Raw genomic sequence first — 24,936 nt, 5'->3', positions numbered from 1 at the left:
CAGAGACAGCATATGACCAGCTAAGCAATTAAGGGGGACAGCACATCTTTGAAAGCCTTGCCCAGAAAGGAAGTGGCAAAGACAGACTCTGAAGTTTATTACCCTTCATGGGAGGAAAGGTCATTACAGCAAAATCATGTAAGCAAGGTCTTGGGACAGCAAACACTGAAGCATTGAAGCAAATATCCTTCCTCCTAAAGGGGGAGAAAGCTCGCTACCAGGTGATCAGAACAAAATCACTAAGTGAAGTCTTTTATATGAATACCACAGAATGGAAATGATTAAAGCCTTCAGTTTCTCATTTATTTAACAACAGAGCAGTGTTGAAATGGTCCTGGTTATGAACCAAAGGGTAGTTCAGAATTTCCTTGGAGGCATTACTATTTTAAGTGGTTTAACATAAAATGCATTATATAGTAATTGCACTCCATATGCTTTCTGTGTTTTGGTGTGAAGAGTCTGCCAGATGGGCTTTGATACTTCTAGATTCAAGTGTCTGAATGGAAAAGATTAGAAGAAAGAAGAACTGCCAAGATCACACTAAATAATTCTGTTTCTTCTTCTGTAAAGTATGTGGCAAACGCAGAGCTGCCACGTTCTTTACCAGATGACAAAGATATTAACAAAGCTGTGCAGGATGCTCAAGAAACTAAGGTGTCACAGTCCCATCTGAGTTAAGATAAGCCATAAATGTGGTAAATTTGGAACCTAAATTAGCAGTTGGCTCTTCACACTCTCATCCCTCTGCCATGAAGCAGAAGGAAATGACTCTGGAATAATTCTCTTGCTTACCTCATAGAGTGATTCAGAAGGACAGAGAGGATGACATATAAAACCAAGGGCACTTCCTAGCATCCACAAGAAACAGTTCAGAAATCTCATTTCAAGCTTGCAACTACTTCAACTTCTGCAGCAGTGCTATATTCAAGGTCACAGAAGAGGCAGGTATGGGAAGGGGAATATTTGGGTAGATCTTCACAAAACAGATAGGCACTAGGAGAGACCAAGAGATTCTGTAGCAAGATTTTTCATCCTTAAGACCCAACATTGACTTAGTTTCACTCTTGGAGACCCCATACAGGGGAGCAGATGTAATCAAGTAATTTAATGTCATACATCCCCTGCCTTTTTGTAAGAGTTAACCATGAGGTCCTGGTCAAATTCTACCTGAAAGAAGTTTAAAAATGAGCTTTAAGACAACAACAACAAAAAAACCCAAAATGGGACATAAAATGGCTTTTAATGGGACTCATTCAGTTACTTCTGAAAAATACTCTTCTGCCTTTTTAACTCTCACTGGCTTTTTGCTGTGATACAGAATTCTTCTAGTGCTTTCCTAAACTGGTCCTGTACAGACTGAACCAGCTTATTCCACTTCAAAAAGGATGACTGTTTCACGCTACCAGAAATGAAGGATGTTCATTATTTACTCAAGAAGTAGTTTGCTGCCAATTTAATATGCTTTCTTTCGTCTCCATACTACCAGGTCTTTATATTCAAGAGCATTTTCTCCATGCTCCAACAAGCCCACTACATAAACTAGCATCCTACTATATAAAATGAGCTATGGGAGGGCTAAACACTGATGTACTGACCTTGCAACTTTAGTTCTACAAAGGAAAGCACTACAAGCAAAGTTACAAACCCATGACTAAGCTTCCAAGTACTAGCACCCCTGTGTCTGCAGAGACAGCAATACTGTGATTAGAGCTGCTGACAGACTGGATGTGAGCATGGCTGTTTGTAGAGAGGGGGCACTGAAAGCCAACAAAACAGCTGACAATCTGCTTTCTACACAACTTACTGTGCTTTGGACAGGGTAAAAACTTGCCTCGTAGCACTGCACTCTCCAGATGCTCTCACTTTGCATTTCTTTTTGTGACATAACCAAATTCTTAGTAGTTCTCCTTCCCAGAACATGAACTCTCTGGGAGTCCTTCCAGCAGGGAAAAAGAACACAGTGTTTATACAGCATAAACTACCCCTTTGTGGTGAAGGAGGAGGCATTTAGAAGCAACTAAATCTTTATTCTCTCTGCTTTAAGAATCAGATGACTGATTAGAGCTATCCAAGCAAGTAGCCAACTGATGCAATCTCTTTCTGGATCTGACTATTTACAGCAGGCTTTGCTCACACTCTGCAGAGAGGTTCACAAGGATTATGCATTCCAAGCACTGTGAACAGGTATTTGCACCACTGCCAAAGAGGAAAAATGCCCTTTGAGTCTTCTTGGAACTATGAAGGAAATCTTTCCTACAGAGGACTTCCCAAACTAAGAAGAATGAACTCCATGTGCAGCTTTACTGGAAACTGCATGAGGGGAGGTTGACTGACACAGTATTTAGGTAACTGAAATGTACATCTCAGAAATCCTGGTGGACAGACAGCACAAAAAGAGAAGCTGAACATCTTAGTTTGCTCAATGCTAAGTAGAGAGCATAACCCGGCTCTGTAGCAGCTGGGTTTGACAGATTCACCTGAAGATTAACTTCAGAGTAACATTTTCCCCATACATCCATATTAGAATTTTATTTACTTATTACCTCCCTGCAACACAGTCACCTTTTTTTTTAATCACCTCTTAGAAATGAATGCATTTTTCCTTTAGAAAGTTCATAAAACTAGAGGGGGAGTTGGGTTTGGGGATTCTTTGCAGTTCTTTTACTCTGCTCAAAACCCATTTACAACTTACAACTTCATCCTCAGAAAACATTTTATGAACTCTACTTTGCACTTGGACCATGTGAAAACATGCTAAAACCCAGCACACTGATAAGAACCTGCTTGAGATACACAGTGGTAACCACTGGCCCAGTTAAGGAAATATCCATGTAGGTGTTAACAAGTGAAGGAAAAGATGTTTGGATGAGTATCTAAATAATGGTAGAAAATAGGTTAATCCAAACCTGACAGGTTATCATACTGTGCACTTGGGGATCAGTTTTTCAACATTACCATGAGTTTACACTTCTAATCAAAGGCACAACTTACTTGGTTAGCTTATGGCCTTTCATTGCTATGAGGAAGTTTCTCACCGTCTCAGGACTCTGGTGTCTACAGGGTGTTTTGGAAATGTACTTCAGGGTCTGCAACAGACAGAAAGCATTTGTTATTTCGCAGTTACTCTTTGGTTTACCGGTTGTGTATGGAACAAGCTGATTTTGGAAAGTCTCCTCAGTATTACTCAGAAACACTGGAAAAGTCAGTTCCAGTGCTCGGGGTTTGGTTTCTTATTTAACAGTGGGAAGCACTGTCATAGATGACACAGATCACTCACGTATTTCTACCTTCAGTAAGCCTATACTGATACATGCTGAGGGAGTAAGAAACAGGCAACATGTAACTACAACTTTACGTGATGGAAATGACATTAGTACTTACCCAGAAAGCCCCAGTGAATTCATTCTGTAAGGACATGAACCAACCAGCTCATTACACATCCAGGTGAGAATTACAGCTTTGATTATTCCCTCTGTGGCCCTGGAGGCCATTCATCTCATCTCTTCAAAGCCCAGAGTCACATGTTGAAGAACAGCACAGGAAAGGAGCAAATTTTAGCTCTGTCTACAAAAAAACCACCTGCTGTGGTGACAGCAGATGCTTTCTTGGCTTGAAATGATTTTACGTGATGCTGACTGTGATCAGGACATACTTACAGCTGTGCTGAACAGCATCACTCACATTTACTTCTTTTTCTACTACTTTGTTTTCAAGCAGTAACACTTCAGACAAGTTTGATACTATTCATCCTTAAAATCATGCTACCTTCTGCCAAGCTTTCACATGCCCATTGCCAGGGATACTCTCACTGCCAACCCATAAATAACTCAGTAAGCTCTCCAATCTATGGTTGTTTTCATCCTTCATATGCTATTTGGCAATACTTTCTGAAAGTTCATCGAAGCAGGTTAAATGGGTTGTCATGAACATCTGCAAGAACTATGAGAAATGCTTATCTGACAAGACAATTTATCTTTGCTCCATCTTTTGATGTAACACCCACCAACCTCAGCTAACTGTTGCAGCAGATGTTACATCTGCTTGCTTTGTTTAAAACAACACGACACCCAGCAGGCAGATAATACATAATGTAATCTGACATGAGTAAAAACCAAACATCTGTTGATAAAAACTCCACACAAATGCCAATTTACAGCTGTCTTTTCAGTGGAAATAGCTTAGAATCTTGCTGAATGTTGCTTGGTGCTGGGATGAGACGCCAAAATTAAGGTTGGAAATAATGCCCATCAATGGAAAAGGCAAGGAAATCCTTGCATTGTCTGCATTGCGTGCATCAACAACGGAAGGATTTAAGACTATTGTCAATGATTGGTTTGCATTAAGGAAAAACATCTTCACCTGTTGATACTGCATAGCTATACATAAAGCTCAAAATACAACTGACTCCTGGTGCACTTACTGGATGGCAAATAGAGACTCGTGTAGTAGAACACCACATGCACAGATGTCTATAACAATAATAAAACCCCCTACAATTCTACATGGTAATCTGAGTTTCTTTCTTAGAAAATGTTATATATTTATATTGGAAAATCAGAGGCCAAGAAAGCAGCATCAGTACTCTCAAAGCAGAAAACAACACACTGGTTAAAAATGAGCTTATAAGATCAACTAAGGCAGATCAGAAAGTAGGTAAATGTATTTCCAGTGTATTTGCATTCAAATCCGTTATCATTATAAAATGCTAGGTAAAAGGAAACAGACTTCAACATCACAGGATAAATCATCCTACTACACAGGCAGAGAACTAGTGAAATATGAATCACTGCTATTCTTAAGCACAAGGTTCATTGCACTGTTAAGAAATATATTTAAAAGCACAATAAGGTGTTCGATATTCCTCCTTTCTACAAGCCCTGCCTGACCTTTTCAGGCAAAATGAAGTTGTTACTCATCAATAATGACTGACACTAAATCATCATACTGTCATGTAATAAAATTGCTTAATAGGAGTCATTTTCTTTTCCAGTTTAGTCTTTCTTTAGCAATTTCAAATCAATTAAAGTGCTGGACATACAGCAAAACAGAGCTCCAGTTTAGCAAGCTTCATCTAGTTAGCTCAGTACCAGTGCATACAAGCCTGTCCACAGCTCATGAAGACATACTCAGCATGAACAAAGACAATCAAATTCTGGTTTTCTTTCAGTCAGATATAAAGCAAATACACCTAGTGTGTACACCAGCTTCACTCCATGCACAAAAGCAAGCTTCCTATAGGTACTTAACACATAGCAATATAACAAAGCGATTAAAGCTTTAAGGTACCTTCTGACAGCATATACTTACAGGATCTTTCTCAGCTGTTTCAAAGCGGTACAGGAAGAGACTTTTTGTCTCCATGAAGATTTAAATTAGACCTTATGTAAGCCCCTATTTTGTTGAATATGAGGCTTAGGAATTACAACCCTGTACCTTTTCAAACAAAGCCAGAACTAAAACAAAACAAAGCCTAGGCCAAATCTTATTCACATGAGTAGTTTTGCTGCTCAACAGGATTACTTATGCAAGCAAGGCAAACTGCTTTCAACTCGCTGCTAATCATGGTGCTACTCATGCAATTCTCCAACACAGACACAACAGGTCACACTGCAAGTCTGTACTGAAGTTGCTCATTTGAGATTTCAAATGTTCCTACTTGTAGCATACAATTTTATAAGTTCTTCCTAGCAATAGATTAAACACTCATTACCAGTCTGACATCCAACTCAAGTTTCCATCTGAATATATGATTTGGTTATTCTTTTAATAAAAGGAAGAAAAATAGTTGGAAATTAGCAGTTTATTTCTGTTAATACAAAAAATACCATATGTTATCTGTGCCTCAGCTTTGGAATCATGATTACATGGCACCATCAATTCATCAGATGAAAGAAAGTTCTGCTCTGCATCTTAAAAGGAGGGAATATTTGGAATAAAGAGAAGAAAACAAGTCACAAAACTAAAACTGTTAAACTGTTGTGACAGATTTTAGCAAGATCAGCCTCTGCTCCGATAGTGCAGGCAGCCACAACCTGAGCAAAGTGGCCACAGCAAAGTAGCAAATACACTATTGAACTGTGGTCTTTCAAGGGGAGATCTGATACAAAATTATTAATATACAGACTAAGGATGTGACCTACTCCAGTCTGGGCTAATTTGCAAAGGAATGTCATAGTGCTACTCACTTCATACATGATCGTGTTCAGATTCTGTTGACCAGAGCTCTGCTTGTTCTTCCCACTCTCTTTGCGCTGCTGCTTAAGATCATTGAGTAACTGGAACACCTGAGGGGAAAAAACAAAGTATTTTAGACCATTTGAGAGCATTTTCCCCAGAAAACAGAAATGAACAATGCAAAATCCTATCAACCAAACAGGAATAATGTGGCTTCTTTGGTGAAGAATGTACCAGCAATTCAAGTGAAAAATGTTTTGGCACCAGAACAATGAAAAGGTGTGTAAATTGATTTATAATAACAGATTTTCAGCACTTGTTAAGTGTTACCCAAGAGCTCCAAAGGAGAAGTTGCCAGGATGAATCCATTCTACTTGTTTATCTTATGTTCTAAACACGGTTGGGTCATACCCTGCTGTACTGGCACAGAGCTCCCATTCAAATATGAGTGATGCTTGAAGCAAAATGTCACACAAGTTTACAGCCCTACTGGATTTGTTACAAGAGATGGACCTATAATATTAAAAGGGATATGTATCCTGTCTCACAGAGATGCAATTTTACTTTATCTGCAAAAAAAAGTAAACTCTACAACTGTCAAATTGCCAGGAACCAACTAAATAAAGGCTTGACCTATAGATGCTCCAGAGATTAGTGATCCCATTCTAAACTCCAGTGGAGTTATTCATCATAGTAAATGTTACAGTGACCAGCACAGTGTTATGGTATGTTAAGCCACAAAGATTAAACTAGCTCCCCATTACATCACAGCAATGTAATACAAGCAGACATTCCTGAAAAGAATGTAATAAAGTTATCTTCACATTTATGATGCAGTGATTATTAATGTAGGAACCAGATTCGAAGTCTGAAGGAAGATGTTTCGATTTTTGCAACTGTGCTTTGTCAACTTCGTTGCAACACCACAACATCTTTACTCATCATAGCTACATCCACAGCAACATGTTGAGACAGTATCACAATCACTCTTTTATTCCATATTAAATCACGTTAGGTTGAAATTTCTTTAGATGTTTTGCTTCAGGCTTTACAGTATATTAGGAGCTAATACTCACAGCAAAGTAACAGACCACTTCTTTCTGTTCGTCCCTTAATTTTTAACTAGCTTCATTCAAGATCAGGATAAGATCTCTGGATCATATAAGATATCTTGATCATATCAAGATCCATGATAAACTGACAAGTCCATAGAAATAAGAATACAAACATTTTTAGACAGTGAGAAATAAGAACATAACCTGCAATCCCTTTATACTGCATCTTCTGTGAAGCAGAAACACCCGTCAGTCCTGACTTGAAAGCCAAAATTCAAGTTAGGAACTTTTACCTAATATATATAGTTGAAGAAAACGTAGCCAGTGACACCAAAACACGACATAACAACTCAAAACTCACACAAGAAACGCAGGCATGGAACATAAAACATGTCTATTCTGAATACTTCTTTCAAACACCACTTTCTGAGCAAAATATTACCTTGATACAGAGAATGTTAGCTATGCCAGTCAAATTGCAACTGAAAAGAGGAGCAAACAGAAAGATACCACTAGTTTCAGGGGAATCGGTACTTTGAAGAGCAGTGAAAAGCCATGCCCCAAAAGCCTATAGCTGCAGACACTGCAAATCCCTTCCTGTAAAGAATGAAAAGCTGCATATGTGACAACTCTGCTGTGAAAGGGAAATGAGAAATAAGCACTCTCATCAGTATAACTTCATTTTCCACTTCCTTTTGCTCTTTTCCAACACACATGGTACATTCACCAACAAAAGGACTCAGCTGAAGAAAGTTCTGACCAAAGAGCATGAAGAATGGATTCTGCAATTCTCTCTATTCTGGCCCATACCTTTAGGACACATATAGATTTTACATAATGTGGCTGCCATCACTTGAACCTCAGCAGACAACAATATCTATATTCTAACAATACCTCAGCACATGAAGAAGAAGGAGGCAGAGATGATTTTGCAATAAATAATCTCTGAAATACTTGCTATTTTCCTTCAATAGTAGATGTTTTTAACAAACAGCCACCTAATACTAGTTTGGCCTACAAAGTATCATCTATTTCTTGGGCAAGACAGTTCTTTCCAAGTGAGTCCTTAAAGCCCTTCTAAGAGTCCCCAGATGGTTGCTCTGCTGTCCACAGACAGATGCAGCTCATGATAAAACATTTCAAGATTTACTTCAGAAGAGATGGAAACAGCTGTGCAACACTCCAGCTTCAGTAACAAAATAATACAAGGCACTTGGCTTATTAAAACCATGCCAAACAATTACATTTGTGAGCAAAGCACTGAGATCTCTCCAATACTTGGCTAAGGTTAAGCCACCAAGAACACCATATTGCTATTTGTTATGTGTACGCCGATATTCATTGCTTGTTACAACAGGGCTCCAGACTAAGCAACATCACTGGCTCCTAGGAGTGTTTATCCTGAATAACACATGTCAGATGAGCAAACTGCTTCACCCTTCCTATAACCTCACCTGCTTTGGAAGATCTTTACAAGAATACAAGCATTCAGGGCTGTAAGACTGCATTTCCAGTAGCACTGGCTTTCATACAACTATGCATTAATAAGTTGCAGGTTCTTGGATGATGCTCAGTGCTATACTGGCTTGGCATAAGATTAAACTAAAAACAAAGAGAACTTGGATATTGCTGCTCAGTCACATGGGGGTCAACACTCCCCATTTGGGATCCGATGCACCATACACCCCCCAAAGAACCACGAAATCTAGTGCACTTGCCCAGCTGTGCAAGTGTTTAAAGATGGGGAGAATCAAATTCTAAATGACAACCTACCATAAACAAGAGGATTCAGCAAAGTAACCATACAGCAACAGTGTAAATACAACAAGGCTGAAGTTCAAGCCACTGACATTCTACATATCTGCTTCTCATCCATGTTTATATCTGGTTTTATAGATTTGGGACTAAACTAATAATAATACAACTCATTACTGGTAAAAACATTTCCAGATCTTCTTTAAAAAGCTCCTTTTCTTAAAACCAGATCAAAAGCAATGGGGTGGAACTCACACACCAGTCTCGTTGACTGCCACTGGCAACTTTCAGCTACTACAGGAGTATCCAAGTGACTGATGACAGCTTTAAAGTGCTGGTTGAAAACCAGAATGCAGTTAAACTTACCTCAAAGTTACTGAGTAATGCGGCGTTCGCATCCTTCCTAAAAGGGATAATAAACACAGTTACTTATATTCCAAATGAAATTGTTTAAAGGTTTTCTTGGCTGGTTGCACATTCTAAAAGAACAGATGCTGTTTCCATGAAGTGTTATCCTCTCTGAAAACAGTTTTCCATACATATTACATGAATATACTTTGAAAACTACGCTCCCTAAATCATAATACAACATAATCTGTTCACTCAGCCACTCTGTTTTATTCACTCACCCGGTTTTACACACTAAACCCAACCTGCCTTGTATCTTCCTTACAGAAAAACCCAAAGGCCTCTAGTTTTATTTGAATAAAGACTGGTGGAAAATGTAATCCAGATTACATATGCCATTTATTTGTCAAGAACACAGATACTCACTATTTTAGTACCATAGACATATGTGTGTGTATAAATACGGCACTGTACTTACAACATATTGCTCTGAGTAAAACAGAAACTGCACTCCATTTCCTCTTTATTATAGAACCATAGAATGACCCAGGTTGGAAAAGCCCTTTAAGCTCATCCAGTCCAACTGTTCCCCAGCACTGCCAAGGCCACCACTGACCCATGGCACTGAGGGCCACATGTACACAGTGTGTGAACACTTCCAGGGACAGTGACTCCAGCACTACCCTGGGCAGCCTGTTCCAATGCCTGAGCATCCTTTGGGGAAGGAATTGCTCCTCATATCCAACCTAGGAAGGAATTGTTCCTAATATCCAATCTAAACCTCCGCTGGTGCAGCTTGAGGCCATTTCTTCTTGTGCCTGCTCCTTTATCAGCATCAGGCAATGCTGAGAGTTTCCTATTTTCCACCAGCCAAACAATTCCCCACTAATTCTGTCCCAGTTAAGCAAGAATCCTTATCCACTGCTGGTAGGTTGCCTGCACAGAGTCAAGCATGTATTGGGACTCATCTATTACTACCGCACCTTGTAATTTTATATTTTTAAACTCAAAAAAAGGGAGAAAACCCAACCCCGAACATCCTATATTCCCTGAACAACACATTCTGCTGAGCAGTCAGCAGCCACAACAACAGACAGCTTCCATACAAAAGGAAAAAAAGGCCTTTCTCAGGTCTGTGCAGCAGCTTCTGCAACAAAAAGGTACCATGTATTGTTAAGCACCATCAACTGTTTGAATAGAACTGTCACGTTCATCACTTTCAAACGAGTTCAATGCATCCACAAACTTCCACAGGTTCCATCATTGTTTTTAAATGAAAAGGACCTTCTGAAATACGCTGAGATGAACTTCAACTTCCATTCCGCTGACTCCAGTGGAACTTCAGCCAGTGAGCTCACACACGCATTAGCTTTCATTCATGTTTTACAAACCATATAGCTTTTGTTGTTAGGTAAAGGCAATCCTCCAGAATGTTTGCATTCAGGCTATCGCTACAGAAATCCCTATGGATCAAAGACATTCTTTGTTAGAAAAAATAATGCCATGGAAGAATGATATAGGGGATTACTCAGTTAAGTGAAAGGGCCATGTAAATACACCAGTATACCAGTGAGACTGTGAAAGCTATCTGAAGGTAAATAATTCAGACAACTGCTTCCTTTTTAATCCAAAAACATTATCATAGAGAAAACCACTTATTTTTTCTTCTAACAACAGACAGCAAGTGAATCAGTCTCAAATCATTTCCTTGTGCTGCATTACTGCAGTTATAAACTGATCAACAACACCCTGCATTCAGCTTCCAGAACGTTTGCAGGACTGACAAGCAGAACCACCCTTTCCTTCAGAGCTAACTACCCTGAAGCAGTGGCCAATTTTATCCATTCAGAAAATGAGAAATTCTAAATGATGAATGCTAGGATGTGTTTTTAAATAGTCAGCTAAACAGTCTGCTTCATTTTATGATATTGAGCCTTAATATTAAACTATAATAAGACTTAATATTAAGCAATAATAAGACTTAATATAAAGCAGAAAGGAAGAAAAGTCATGTTAACACCACATGTATAAACTCTTTTTAGAATCTTTAACTAAGTAATATTTGCCCAAATCTGAGTCCAAACCAAAATATTACTGAGAAGCTAAAAATACTAGGAAAAGTATCCCAGAATATGGCATCACACCTCTCAACGTATCACTGCCCTTTCATGGCTTTAAATCTACTACTGAAAATATGCTACATATTTACATCACAATGGTTCTTGAAGGGTTCTTTCCTCTAGTAGCAGATACTTCTGCCATGGTGTGAACCTAAGAGAGGTTTGCTTAGCTGCAAAGCTTCTCTCTATGAAGGCCATCATGCAGGAAGCAAAAGATTAGGAAGATTAAATGCCAAAAGTAACTCAAGTGCAAAATGGACTGAACTGTTCCATTCCAATACAATGGACATTCACCCAAAGCTCAGGAATTCAGCCCTCCTGTCTTCTACTCTGATGAGACTTCTTATTGGTACTAAAAGAAGCAGCACCAGTAAAATAAGTTGGGCTACTCAAGGTAACAAAACACAAATGGATGTACAAACATCAGCGTATCAAAAGCATCTTTCTGAGCAGGGCAAATCCTGCCCTTCCTCACATGCAAAAGCAACTTTTGGCCTGTGCATGTTTCACACCAGTTTTCAGTATGCAGCGACAAGAACAGCTCATTTCCCTGCAGGCTGTTACTCATACTCAGGCTAACATAACACAAACCTGTATTGTGGATATTTCCTATTTATATCAATGGGTATTTCCTATTTATTATCTATTTCTGCATTTTATGTAAAGATTTGATTATAATAATACAGAAGATTTAATGATAATGAAATACCCATGAATAACATGAACTACAATAGCTCAGCTGACTTTGGTGGATGCTGACAGACACCCCTTGGACTCCTACCCTCCATGCTCCTATTCACTAGAAACAAGTACCACATATGCATATACATCCACACAACATAAGGAGCTCCACAGAACTCATGAGAACGAGTTTCTATGCTTCCAACCAGCTCAGCTCCTGTTGTTTTGTGCCTGGGCGATGGTAACAAGACACACACACAGTGCTGTCAGCTTAGGAAGCCAACCCCACTTGCTGCCTGGGGGTGGCTGGGGTAACTACTTCAGTTATCAGCTAGCCAACACATTGACTCACCTCTCTTGTCTACTGATGCATGTAACCACACCATGAGGATGGAAGTGACCTCTGGACATCAGATAATCAAACCCCCCCATTAGGTTTTCTCCTTCTCCAGCATATTCAGCTCCCACAGTGCTCACAGGAATAACTCTCCCCAAAGCCAAGGATCCATGTTCCACCTCTCCAGGGCAGGACAGAGAAGGGAGCCCAAGGAGACAGGGGCTGAGAGCAGGGGTCAGGCTGAGCCACGCTGCCTTTTTCCCCCATAAACAGATTCTTCAGCACTCTATTTAAGGTGAACCCCCTCGGTTTCTCAGCAGAACACCTCAACACACTGCTGGTTATAGGGGTGTTAAAGGCCCAATATACCCCCCGTACACCACAGGCAGGCCCATAGAAATACCCCCACACACACACACACTGCTGGGAGGTCCATACAGCAACACAGAGTGACTTTTCACAAGGGCGTGTAGTGATAGGACAAGGGTGAACTGTTTTAAACTGGCAGAGGAGAGATTTCAGTCAGACATTAGGAAGTTGTTCCCTGTGAGGGTGCTGAGGCGCTGGCACAGGGTGCCCAGAGGAGCTGTGGCTGCCCCATCCCTGGCAGTGCTCAAGGCCAGGTTGGACACAGGGGCTTGGAGCAGCTGCTCCAATGGAAGGTGTCCCTGCCTGTGGCAGGGGTTGGAGCTGGATGAGCTTTAAGGTCCATTCAGCCCAAACCAGTCTGGGATTTTATGATCCAGCGATACCATACACCTCACAGGAAGCCTATACACATGCACCCCCACACACACATCAAGGCAAGCACATATATATATATATATAAAGCCCTCACACACCGCACAGCAGGCCCATACGGATGTACCCAGGAACACCCCCTGCCCTGGGGCCCCCGCTGACGCCAGGCTGCGGCCCGGCCCTGCGCCCCCCCCCCCCCCCCCCGCCGCTCCTTACACCTCCATCTTGTCGGGCCCGGCCGCCGCACCGAGAACCTCCCTTGACACTGACACAGGCACCCGGAGACGGCGAGGGCAGTGCGGGAGAGGCCGGGAGGAGCCGCAGGAAGTCTGGGCTGCCGGGACGGAAGCGGAAAAGGAAGGAGAAATAAAGGGGGGGAGAGGAGGGGGGAAAAAACATCAACTGCATTGGCCGGGAATCGAACCCGGGCCTCCCGCGTGGCAGGCGAGAATTCTACCACTGAACCACCAATGCCAGTGATGGTAACGCTGCTTGCGCCCCAGCACTTGTAACTATGGGGGACAGACATGAGCGTTGTTCAAATACACCCCGATCCTGATCGTTACCTGCTGCCAAGTGTGACAAAGGGAAATGGTATCCTAATAGTATCCTAAGAGTATCCTAAGAGGCCCTTCCGAATCAAATCCAGTCATGCGCAAGCCATACAGTAAGGCTGAACTAGCTGTAGAATACTCCCATCACCTTTTAAAGCAGCTGTACATAACCTTATCAAGGGCATCAGTGTCATACGCCTCTCTCCACAGCTAGTTAGTTAAATAGAGATATTCTTCCTAAGTGTTTTCCAATGGAGACATACATGCTAGGGTGTAAATATATACATATATATGGAGCAGCTACAGGTCCATGCAAGGGAGAAGGGGAATATCTAAAGAGAGAACTCCTTATCTTTACACACAACTTTCCAGGAGATGGTGATGAGCTCAGTTCACTTTGTTTTGAATTGCTGCATTTTTAGGTGTTAGACAGTTATGCTACACCATCCATAGGGAATGCAGACATAGGTTTTACTAAATGTGCTTAGCATGTCAACATTTTAAGCATTGGCCTGTGATTGTTACCACTAAGGCTTGGTGAGAGAGGGGCCTCGGTATTAACTATTGAAAGCAGGGGGCCTAGTAGTTGCTATTGAAAGCAGATCTGCGGGGTATTTGTGTTCTTTGTCATGAAAGATGTTTACTGGATTCAGCATTTCGCTGAGCACCATTTAGTGTCTTTTTTTTTCTTTTACATTCAAAATTCATTAAACAAAGTTGGTTTTTTTCCCAACAGAAAATGTCAGCAGTGCTCCACAGCAGTGCAGCTGACGGTGCGTTTGAGCAGCACTTTCAGCCCACAGAGCTTTTAGCCTTGTCCTAAACCTAAATGACAGAAGGTTTTTAAAGCAGGTGCACTGCAGCAGCGTCTGCATCCTTCATCTTCCCTGGACTCAGTTATGGAAATGAGTCCTAATATGAAAAATGGACTTCTAGAAACCACCAAAGTGCTCTTTGGAGCTGCACTCCCCAGGTATTGTGCTCTTCCAGCAACAAGTGCACTCGGAAAGGAATAGTAAGGCTGTGACTGATGACAAAAGCAGGCACAAATAAAGCTCAAAACTTTGAGGACATTCAAATGCATTGAATTAAACTTCTTCATGCTGCAAAGTGGGCAATTTACTCTTTAGTACTACCTCATCGTATCTCAGATTAGAAAAGGAATATTGTAGCAGGGGATATTGATGTGTGAACAACGTGCCACAAGGGAAAATAAGGGGAAGACCTTTCTCTCGGGCCTTCCTTGGTTTTGAACCATAGATTGGGGGTTAATCTTCCTATTTCACTAAGCAAATCAAATGTTGAAAGAAGATGATGGGAAGTGGAGAGCCATCCAAACCAAATCAAATTGAGAAGTCAGTAATGAGAGTCCATTCCAGTGTGCATTAGAAAACCTATTTGCAATGCCATTTCACTGTCTGACCTGCAACAAAGTCCAGCTCTCCAGTTCCGAGCACCTTTAAGTAGTGCTATTTCTTCAATGTTCAATTTACATTAATGACTTCTGCTTGGAAGTTTCATTTCATTCTTATTATAAAAATACATTCCTCTGTATTCTACATTGCTTATTTTATAGAAAGGATAGTGATTGCCTATTTCATCTAAAAATGGGAAAAGGGAGACTGAATAATCTCCTAGCTGCAAACTGAGACAGGAGTTAAACAGCATACTATAAGCAAACTAATCCCTCTGAAGTCTGCTGAACACACAGGGATAGTGCTGACAGATCCCATGTGGAAGCACAAGCCCTTGAAACAGGTAATATCAGACACAGATTAATAAGATCTTACTGACATTGATGTGCTCTGGTTACAAATTCAGTGTTACTGTTTTCCCAACACATCAGCAATCTCTTGTCAATGCCCAGAGATAGGACAAGGACGCTCCTAAAGGGTGAATAAGGCAAGAAAAATGGTAAAAATGGGGGGTTTCACAGTTGGAAGGAGCTTTCCTAATGATCAATGATCCAAGTGTAAAAAGGAAAAGGAGGCGAGTTGCAGAACAGAGAGAACAGCAGAAAAGGACAAGTGGGTCAGTTAAAGGAATGCAAAGAACCCAATAAAATGTGGATAAGAAAGCTGGAATATGTTTCCTGAGCTCCGTGAAAGGTTTGGAGCATGCAGATGGGAAAATATTATACCATATTAGTGTACTCAGTACGCAGACCTGCAAGCAGAAAAGTGCTCAGTGTGTGAGGTGCTCATGAGGAACTGGTGCTGAGCTGTAGCTTTACGAGTTGCTGCTCCCAAAGCTCTGTTGTACTTCATACTGGTTCTTTACTTCCATGATAGTTGGGGTTTGATGAATTTAAGAGACAGGCTCCCTGCCGAGGCTTCAGAGCAGAACCTCACACCCCACTGCCACAGCCTAAGGTTCACAGGAACCTCTTGGTGAGAGTGACCCCATGCAACTAGTGACAGCAAGGGGAGCTGCAGCATCCTTCCAGGTGGGGTGAAAAGCCTCATCTACATGAAACTGGGAAAGAGCAACTAGCTCCCACCTATTCTGCTCTTGTGTATTTGCTAAGGTGGCAATGGGGATAGAGCAACAATGATCCACCATCATATCAATTCCTGTCAAAGGCTGCTCATTAGAAGGAGTGATGTGATTCCTTCAGTATAATGATATCCCCAGAAAAGGAGCCAACCTATCCATATACAAGACACTCTGGCACTGCCAGAGCACTGCCCCAAGCTACACCAGTAACTTCACTAACAAAGCATCTCTCTCAACCCTCCTCTCTGCGGCCACCCTGCCTCCAAAGACGCTTCTCTCCTTGACTTGCTCATCACTGAACAGGGGCCGGAGGCAACTGGGGGGTAGGAAGGGCGAAAGGGGCCGTGGGGGGGGGACACGACACGGGATCGGGGCCGGGTCCAGGGACACCCCGCCCCGACGGGGAGGGACGAGCAGCCAGCCCCGTGCTGGTAAAAGCAGGCAGCGGGGACAGGGAACAGCGAGCGACCGGGGCTGAGCTGTGGAGCAGGTGAGAGGGGCCAGCGTCGGGCATCGGGACCAGGACTGGGACCGGGGACCGGGCTCCTCATCTCGTCTCACCTCACTGCGCTGTCCCACAGGTCGCACCAGTTGCGGGATCGCTGTAGGAACAAGAACATCGTCCGCAATGGCAGGCGAGGTGAGGGTGAACTTTGCTTCTCTGGAAGGGTGGTCTCGGGGTGCTCTGGCAAACAGGCTCAGCTGCATGATAACCCCAGCACTGCAACCTGCCCTGCTGACCTGGGTGCTTCTCGATTTGTTTTCCTGGGTTTTAAATGGAGAAGGGGATAGCAAACATATTTGTTGCAATAGTTGCAATGACTCACCTCTGATTCCCACAAGTAGTTGGGTATACCTGGGTACCTCTTCCCCATTCAGCACTCAGCTCCCAGCACTCGTCTTTCATGCTCCATCCCCCCTGCCGTTCACCCCAAGGACTGGTATCTCAGCTAGGAGCTGCAAAACTTTCCTTTTCAATTCCAATCAAATTCCAATTCCTCACAGCTCCTACTGACAAACCCGCTCACAACCGGGATCATCAGCACCCTGTGCCTGCGCCCTGACATCCACGGGCTCTCTCCTGCTCTCCTCTCGGGTTCCCCTTCCCTCCTTGGGTCAGGCCCTGGGGAAGGGGTTGCTCCGGTCCCCGGCTCTGCCGCTGTCCATGGTAGCGTGCGCGCTGCGCAGCTCCGCGCTGCTCCACAGACCTTGTGTAGGGCATTGGGGCTTTGGGGGGTGTTTCTTTCCTTTCCTCTTTACTCGAACATTCCTAACACCCAAAGGGACCCAGACATCCCCTTCTGCAGTCTGCACCTTAACCAGTTTTCTGCTACTTTTATGCCAAAGCTTGCAAGCACCTCATGAAGACTGGAGATGCTTCAAACGGTAACTTCAAGCACTTCATAGTTAGAGTAGTTTAGAGGATGTGGCTTGTGCTGGCCCACAGCTCTTTGTAAACCGTTTCATTACAGTCTCTCTCAAAGAGTAGCGGTTTAAAAGTTGTCATTTCAAGTAACAGTAGGTTTCACTATACAGCTTTCACTATATCCCTGGATCCCGTAATTTATTCTGTGTCAGGAGACTATCAAAGGGTCAGTGATCAGCAGCTTCCTTAAAAGAGATCCCTGCTGGTCTTGCAAAATATGCCCTGATACTCTTCTTCATAGGATCATGGGCAGGATATACCCTCTCCAGGCTCCTACAGAAGTAAAGCAACTGGGAGGATTCCTGAGCCAGACCTGACAGGTCATAAAGTCCAGGGCTTTTCTGGTTAATGGTACAAACTGAAAACATTCCTGAGTGTGTCCTCAGTTATACCTGGATAAGGAGTAGCATGGACATTGACCAAGTTATAGGGGATACATCAGAAAGTCTTCTAAGAATGTCTCTGAACTATTACTTCCAGGGAGATAAAATGATGGCAGGAAGGTTTGTTGGAAGCAGAGATCCAGTCATGGAGATGCTCAGCGCTTCCATTACCTATGATCAGAGACTGGCTGAAGTTGATATCCAGGGAAGCATAGCTTATGCCAAAGCCTTGGAGAAGACTGGAATCCTACCTAAAAGTGAGATGGAGAAGATCTTAAGTGGCCTGGAAAAGGTATTTAATTCCTTCACAACCTGTTGTGCATGCTGAAATGAATGGCTCCTTCTATGACAGCATCACTAGTAGTCTCCCTGACCTGCTGTTCTAAAGAATCATAGAACTATAGAATAGTTTGAGTTGGAAAGGACCTTAAAATCACTAAGTTCCAAACCCCCTGCTGTGGGCTTGGACACCACAAACTAGACCATGTCAGCCAAGACTCTGTCCAGCCTGGCCTTGAACACTGCCACATCTTTGGGCAACCTCTTCCAGTGTCTCACTAGAAAGAGAATCCTTCCATGTTCTCATGTCCTATTCCTTGGAGCTAGGCATGTGCTGAAGTGCTTTCCTGAAAGGGAATGCTGCCCTAAGTCACAGACATGACAAGCTCATGTGTACTGCACTCAGGTCTCTTGGAGACATTCTGGGCAGGAGTCGGATGCTCAAACTGCATCCCACTAAAGGCACCAAAGCCCAACAGTGGGATGTGAACCAGCTGAGAAGCCCCCAGTGAGAGCCTTGAAGCCCTGAGGAGCACACTGCCAATGCTCATCGTGACAGCCCCAGTGCCATGCTGAGGTGTGCTCAGTGTGACCTGCCCAGCCTCTTCACACCACACGGTCACCAGGAATGGTTTCCCTATGAATTAGGAATATTACTTTCCTGCTGAGTCTGGCTGCCCGAGTCAGAAGCAGGCAATGCATAGGCTGCATAGAAAATATCCCATTGTTCCTGCTCACCCACCATGGACAATGGCGACTCTATACAATGTTTGTATAGGAAAATCCTGGTGGACAATGAGCTCCCTTTTTGCTGCAAAGCTGAAATCCTCCTATAGCCATAACAGTGCAGAATCATCATGGGGAGAGAGAGGAATCCCACCAAGTGCACTATAGAATATTGGGATAGAGCAAGCAGCTCATGGGAGACTGAACACTTTGATTTCCACTGGCATGGCAGAAACTGGCATTTCCTGAGGACACTCATGCACAGCAGCATCAGGGTAACTGGAGAGGCTGACTGGTGTTTCTGCTGGTGTTTGTAGATCTCTGAGGAATGGTCTAAAGGAGCCTTTGTGGTGAAACACACCGATGAGGATATCCACACTGCCAACGAACGCAGACTAAAGGTTTGGGTCCTCTCACCTCTCCCTCCTGCTCCTCTGGAGCTGGATCTGCCTGACATGAAGTGCTTGTACCTCTGGTCCACTGGGAGATTCCACTAGACCCCTGCTGCACAATCAAGTGGCTCCAAGACCCCTTTTGTGCAAGAGGCATTGTACAAGTAGAGAACCCAAACGTGCCCATCCCCACAAGGGCTACTCACAGGATCCTCTAGCATCCCTTCCAGGCAGGGATGAGGGCTGCTCATGTGGAGTCTCCTGCTTAAGAGTACAAAGATACTGATAGAAATACTCTTCTTGTCCTCAGGAGCTGATTGGAGACATAGCTGGAAAGCTGCACACTGGAAGAAGCAGGAATGATCAGGTATGTACAGAATCTATTTTGAATCCTTTCTACTCCTCCCCCACCTCACTTGAGGAGACCTGAGACCAGAGCTGCCTTTGGCTCTTGCCCTGAGGAGCAAGGTATACTGACATTACCACATCAAAATGACAAAATGATGACAGGAAGATCTTCCCATCACACACAACAAGGAGGGGACTGCTGTAAAAGGGACCCATCGCTACATATGTCACATTCTGCTTTGTCTGACTGTGGCCAATCTCATACAGGTTGTGACTGACTTGAAGCTGTTCATGAGGAATTCCCTCTCTGTCATCTCCAGTCACCTCCTGCAGCTCATTAAGACCCTGGTGGAACGTGCTGCCATGTAAGTGCTTTCCAAATCCATGACTTTTGCCTTACAGGACCAGGAGACTTCCAGGCTTCTTCTTTGACTGGCTGCAGTGAGGGCAGCAGCAGGGTCTCCTGCAGAGGAAGTTACAGACAGACAGGCAGTGTGTGGCAGCAGAGGGAAAGGCAACGGACCCTCCTTCCCCACAGTTCACATCACAAAGACCTTCCTCCTGTCCCAGTCTATCCAGGCAAAAGGAACTGAGGTGGGAGGTTCCCACATGAATTTAAGGCACCAAATCCATCTGAAGGAGTGGGGAACATATTTCAGGTTGCTAAATATGAGAAAAGCTCAGCTGTGTGAACTCCCTGTTTAACTGTGCTCCTTACACATTACACTCCAAACTGGTGGTGGACTGGGGAATCTTTGCCTGTAGTTTTCCAGAGAGGCCTATGACAGATACACCACTCTGGAAAACTGGGAAATCTAAACCCCATGTGCTTAGGTAGCAGGTGACAGGGAGACAGACCAGCTTCAGCACACTCTGCAGTGTACCTGCCACTGCTGGTATCCTCACAGCTGCTGCTCACCTCTTTCTCTCCTTTCACATGCAGAGAAATTGATGTTATCTTGCCTGGCTACACCCACCTGCAGAAAGCTCAGCCCATCAGATGGAGCCAGTTCTTGCTCAGGTAACCACCTTTACACTTGGCTGCAGGGACCCTTCTCCACCCTGGGGGCCATGCTCAGCTGGAGCCTAGAAGGGCATTGTCCTTTGAGGGTGCAGACAGGGCTGGTGACAAACCAGAGGTAACCTTGCAGGCTGGAACAGGAGCTCCCCATATGGCTCTGATCCAAGCATTGAGGGGCAGTGGAGGCTGAATCCTGCATGCTCCATCCTTTGGCTGAATCCTGCATGCTCCATCCTTTGGCCACTCTCACCTCTTGGGTTGTGTGACACTTTCTGACATCAGGTGCTTCACCTCTCATGTCCTTTCCCAGCCATGCTGTTGCTCTGACCCGTGACTCTGAGCGCCTGGGAGATGTGAAGAGGAGGATGAATGTCTTGCCTTTGGGAAGGTAAGTTTGCATTATCACTGAGCAGGCTTTGCTCTGCCTCATCTGCTTCCTAGAGCTCAGTTTTGGTTGAATATCTTGCATGACTTCTGTTTCTTTCTTCCCTGGCAGCGGTGCTTTGGCTGGCAACCCACTGGAAATTGATAGAGAGCTTCTGCGTAGTGGTAAATGTCTCCATATGGTTGAGTGACACTTGCCTACCTGTAATATCTAGAAGGGACAGAAGCATTGATGTATGGCTTACAATGGCACCACAATACACTGTGCTGGAGCCAAAGCTTTTCTTTCCTAAGGCTTTTTACTGCAAAGAGAGACAATGCCTGTTAGCTGAGAGCAGCAAGAGCTAATTGCTGCACACTGGCTGCCTGGGCTAACAAAAAAGACTCCAGTCAGTGAAGAGTTTAATATGACTCTGTTTCTGGGACTACTCAAGGGCTGTTACCTGCATGCTGAGGCAAACTGCTATATTCTAGCTCCATTCATACCAAGCCTGACTAACTTTGTCCATCACCTTCCTTACAGAGCTGGACTTTGCCTCCATCAGCCTGAACAGCATGGATGCTGTTAGTGAGAGAGACTTTGTGGGTAAGCACAACTCAGTCACTTCTTCCCAACACCATTCTAGAAGCAGCCTCCCGAGCCCTTTCCAGTTAACTCCTTTCATAAAGGACTGAAATCCTTCACTAGGAAATAACTCCAAAGCTCCAGTCAGGGCTCCCTGGGTTGTTCAAGCAAACAAGCACCTTTTTCACATCCTGATTTCCTGCCTTCTCTGCAGTGGAATTCCTTTCCTTTGCCACCCTGCTGATGATCCACCTGAGCAAGATGGCTGAAGATCTCATCATCTACAGCACCAGCGAGTTTGGCTTTGTGACCCTCTCTGATACCTACTGGTAAGTTTTTGGTCTCTGGAGAGTAATTCTCTTCTGGTACCCTCGCCTGAGGGTTATGGTAAGACAGTGTTTGGGGTCTCCCTGCTGCCCCAGGCTGACACACCATTAAAAGGCTGGCAGAAAGGCAGCCATAGGGTAAATACCCCTCACTACTGAACACTTCTTTCTGATTCTGGCAACTCAACCAAGTCTGCATTCAGCACTTGCCCCTCCCCAGCAACTGCTGGCACAGAAAACTTCCTCCTCTGCTGGCACTGCCTGCCAAAGCCCTCCCTGCCTGCCCAGCTCTGTTGCTTTTGGAGGGCTGCAGCAGGAGGTACCAGCATGACCTGTGCCTGTACGGGCTGGGGTCCTGCTCACCGTAACACTCCACACACCTTTCTTCCAGCACTGGCAGCAGCCTGATGCCTCAGAAGAAGAACCCTGATAGCCTGGAACTGATCCGCAGCAAAGCTGGACGAGTGTTCGGACGGGTGAGTGGGCTCTGCAGAGAAGGGGATGGGGAAACTGCTCATCCAGGGCTGAGGAATGTTCCTCCTTCTCATCTCTGCTGAAAGAAGTGTGCCCACTCTGGGCTCTTCACCTCTCCTGCAACAATGTGCTTCTCCTCTTGTACCTAACCACCTCACCTGCTTCTCTCTGCAGCTGGCTGCCATTCTCATGGTTCTCAAAGGCCTTCCGAGCACCTACAACAAGGATCTGCAGGTAAAACACAGGTTGGCTTTCATAAGGTCTCTCAAACACACAGATCTCTCCTACTCTGGAGCACTTTGCCAGTCCCTGTCCCTGCACAAGCCCTGCTTATGTGTAGGGGGTGAGGAAGGAGCTGAGGTTCAGCACGATGCACTTGGCACCATGGCCATAGAGGAGGCCCTGCTCTGCTGGCCAAGCTGCTCAGACTCTTGGTTGGGCTTTTGGGCTGCACCAGCTTGACTCACAGCAGTTTCCATCCCTGTTCTAATGCAGGAGGACAAGGAGGCTGTCTTTGATGTTGTGGACACCCTGAATGCTGTGCTCCAGGTGGCCACTGGAGTGATTTCTACCCTCCAGGTAAGGCTTCAAGCTCTCACTACTGAACATGGTTGGGGTGCACATTATGTAAATAACATGGGTCAATGAGCTGTAGATGGGTCCTAAGATGAAGGCTCTTCAGTAGCCCACCCATATGGCTCACTATGGCCACCACTGTCAGCTAATTTGGGCCCCATGGAAGAGTTAATGGTAATGCCTCCTTCTGACCTTTCTTCTGCAGATCAACAAGGAGAACATGGAGAGGGCTCTGAGCCCTGAGATCCTGTCTTCTGACCTGGCCCTCTACTTGGTTCATAAAGGAGTAAGTGTCAGGGGGAGACTGGAAGCTGTGATTCCTTTGGATGCAGAATACTGCTCAGCGAAGGCCTGAGATGAGGCCTTGTGTTCTGTTCCCAGGTGATGATCAGTCTGGGTGAACAGACACGAAAGCTGGAAACCTATTCTTTACATGTATCCCAAGTAGTGGAACTGCTGCCAGGTGGACTTGATAGTAATTTACAGGTGGAGTTTTACCTACTAACTCCTTCCCTCTTCACACCCCAGAAAACCCGGATTGAGATTCCATTGCCCTAGGTGAAAACAAGCCAACCAAAACACAGCACATCCATTCTTTTTTCCCTTTGGAAAACACCCCCATTGCCTGGTCACTGACTGTGTCGTCTGCTTCTCCCTGCAGATGCCGTTCAGACAAGCCCACATTGACACTGGAAAGGCCGTCCACCTTGCTGAGTCTAAAGGCATCCCCATCAATAATCTCAGCCTGGATGATCTGAAGAGCATCAGGTTTGTATCATTTGACTTTCCTCAACAGGCTGGTATCAGCCTCCTCTCATATGGGCTTCCTTATGATGCCCTTTCCCAAATCACCTGCCCCAGACAATACCCCAAAATCAGTGCTGTTACTGCTGGCCCTCACAACACAGAATGGGGACAACATCACTACCACTCAGCTCCAGCAGACCGCGGGCAGTAGCTACTGGGAGGGACTGGATGAAACTCATGCCCTAACCTGGAGGCACCAGCCCTCCAGCAGACTTTGCCTCCAGACTTGTACCTGTGGAGCTGACTCTTTGGTCTCCCACAAGCAGCTACTGTCAGGCACCAGAAGTGCCAGAGCTGCAGGAGGCCTTTCCCTTTCCCAAAAGGCTCCATGTCCACTCCTTCACCATCTCCACAGGCACTGAGCACTTCCAGCAGGCACCAGCACCCAGTGCTCTCCATTGACACTCTTCTCTTTGCCTCCCCAGCCCCCTGTTTGGCAGCGATGTCTCCCAGGTCTTCAACTTCTTCAACAGTGTGGAGCAGTACACGGCCATGGGTGGCACTGCCAAGAGCAGCGTGAGTGCCCAGATCGATCACCTGAGGGAGCAGCTCAAGAGGCTGAAGGAACAGGCTTAGAGTGTGGGGAGAGATCCCGTGGATGCAACGTTGTGCCTATATCACTAACCTGGAGTTAATAAACACTGTGGTGTATGTAGCTCACTGAAACTCCTGGCTTGTGTCTTCCTTCTTACGGGCATGACTGAGTTGGGCTTTCTTAGCCTGGGTGAAGCCTGGTAAAATGTTCACTGGTGTGAAAGAATATGGGCCTGTGGCCTTCTCCCCTGGCAGTGGGGTGCTCAATATCTCAGGGTCTGGTGTGTTCAGAGCAGCTGCAGTGTCCTGCTACAGCAAGAGACCTGAAATATGTCTCTTGGCATGGAGGTGGGTAAACTGGGGAACTCATTGTTCCTTTGCACCTGACATTGGTGAGGCTGCACCTTGAATGCTGTGTTCTGGGTCCCTCACTA

General features: G+C 44.5%; 2 protein-coding genes and 1 non-coding gene across 4 annotated transcripts in view; 1 reads left to right on the top strand and 2 right to left on the bottom strand.

Moving 5' to 3' along the window:
• The window catches only part of CRCP (CGRP receptor component), a 35,580-nt gene extending 18,729 nt beyond the window's left edge, over nucleotides 1–16,851 (bottom strand). The window contains exons 1-4 of one of the 2 annotated variants that reach the window (XM_031053625.2): nucleotides 16,823–16,851; nucleotides 9,351–9,387; nucleotides 6,186–6,284; nucleotides 2,992–3,086 (exon numbers count right to left, since the gene is read on the bottom strand). In XM_031053625.2, coding sequence (XP_030909485.2) covers nucleotides 2,992–3,086; nucleotides 6,186–6,194 — 104 coding nt within the window. In that variant the 5' untranslated portion in view covers nucleotides 6,195–6,284; nucleotides 9,351–9,387; nucleotides 16,823–16,851. Of the gene's footprint in view, nucleotides 1–2,991; nucleotides 3,087–6,185; nucleotides 6,285–9,350; nucleotides 9,388–13,427; nucleotides 13,546–16,822 lie in introns of those variants that run through there. The other variant, XM_005154327.3, reaches the window with a different exon arrangement.
• Nucleotides 13,615–13,685, bottom strand: TRNAG-GCC (transfer RNA glycine (anticodon GCC)). Its single transcript has one exon. It is a non-coding gene; the product is annotated as a tRNA-Gly (tRNA).
• A 1,244-nt stretch (nucleotides 16,852–18,095) lies between the features above and the next one.
• Nucleotides 18,096–24,634, top strand: LOC101870292 (argininosuccinate lyase). Its single transcript, XM_034068943.1, has 15 exons — nucleotides 18,096–18,362; nucleotides 19,393–19,476; nucleotides 19,778–19,834; nucleotides 20,083–20,180; nucleotides 20,759–20,836; nucleotides 21,147–21,224; nucleotides 21,333–21,385; nucleotides 21,744–21,806; nucleotides 22,000–22,114; nucleotides 22,503–22,587; nucleotides 22,760–22,819; nucleotides 23,081–23,164; nucleotides 23,367–23,447; nucleotides 23,823–23,929; nucleotides 24,394–24,634. The coding sequence occupies exons 1-15, from the start codon at nucleotides 18,096–18,098 to the stop codon at nucleotides 24,542–24,544; spliced, it is 1,461 nt and encodes a 486-aa protein (XP_033924834.1). The 3' UTR covers nucleotides 24,545–24,634.
• The last annotated feature ends 302 nt before the right edge of the window (nucleotides 24,635–24,936 follow it).

This window comes from Melopsittacus undulatus, chromosome 13, assembly GCF_012275295.1.
Source record: "Melopsittacus undulatus isolate bMelUnd1 chromosome 13, bMelUnd1.mat.Z, whole genome shotgun sequence".
Lineage (NCBI taxonomy): Eukaryota > Metazoa > Chordata > Aves > Psittaciformes > Psittaculidae > Melopsittacus > Melopsittacus undulatus.
The sequence above is the reverse complement of the archived record's forward strand: the minus strand, read 5'-3'. Positions and strand labels throughout refer to the sequence as shown.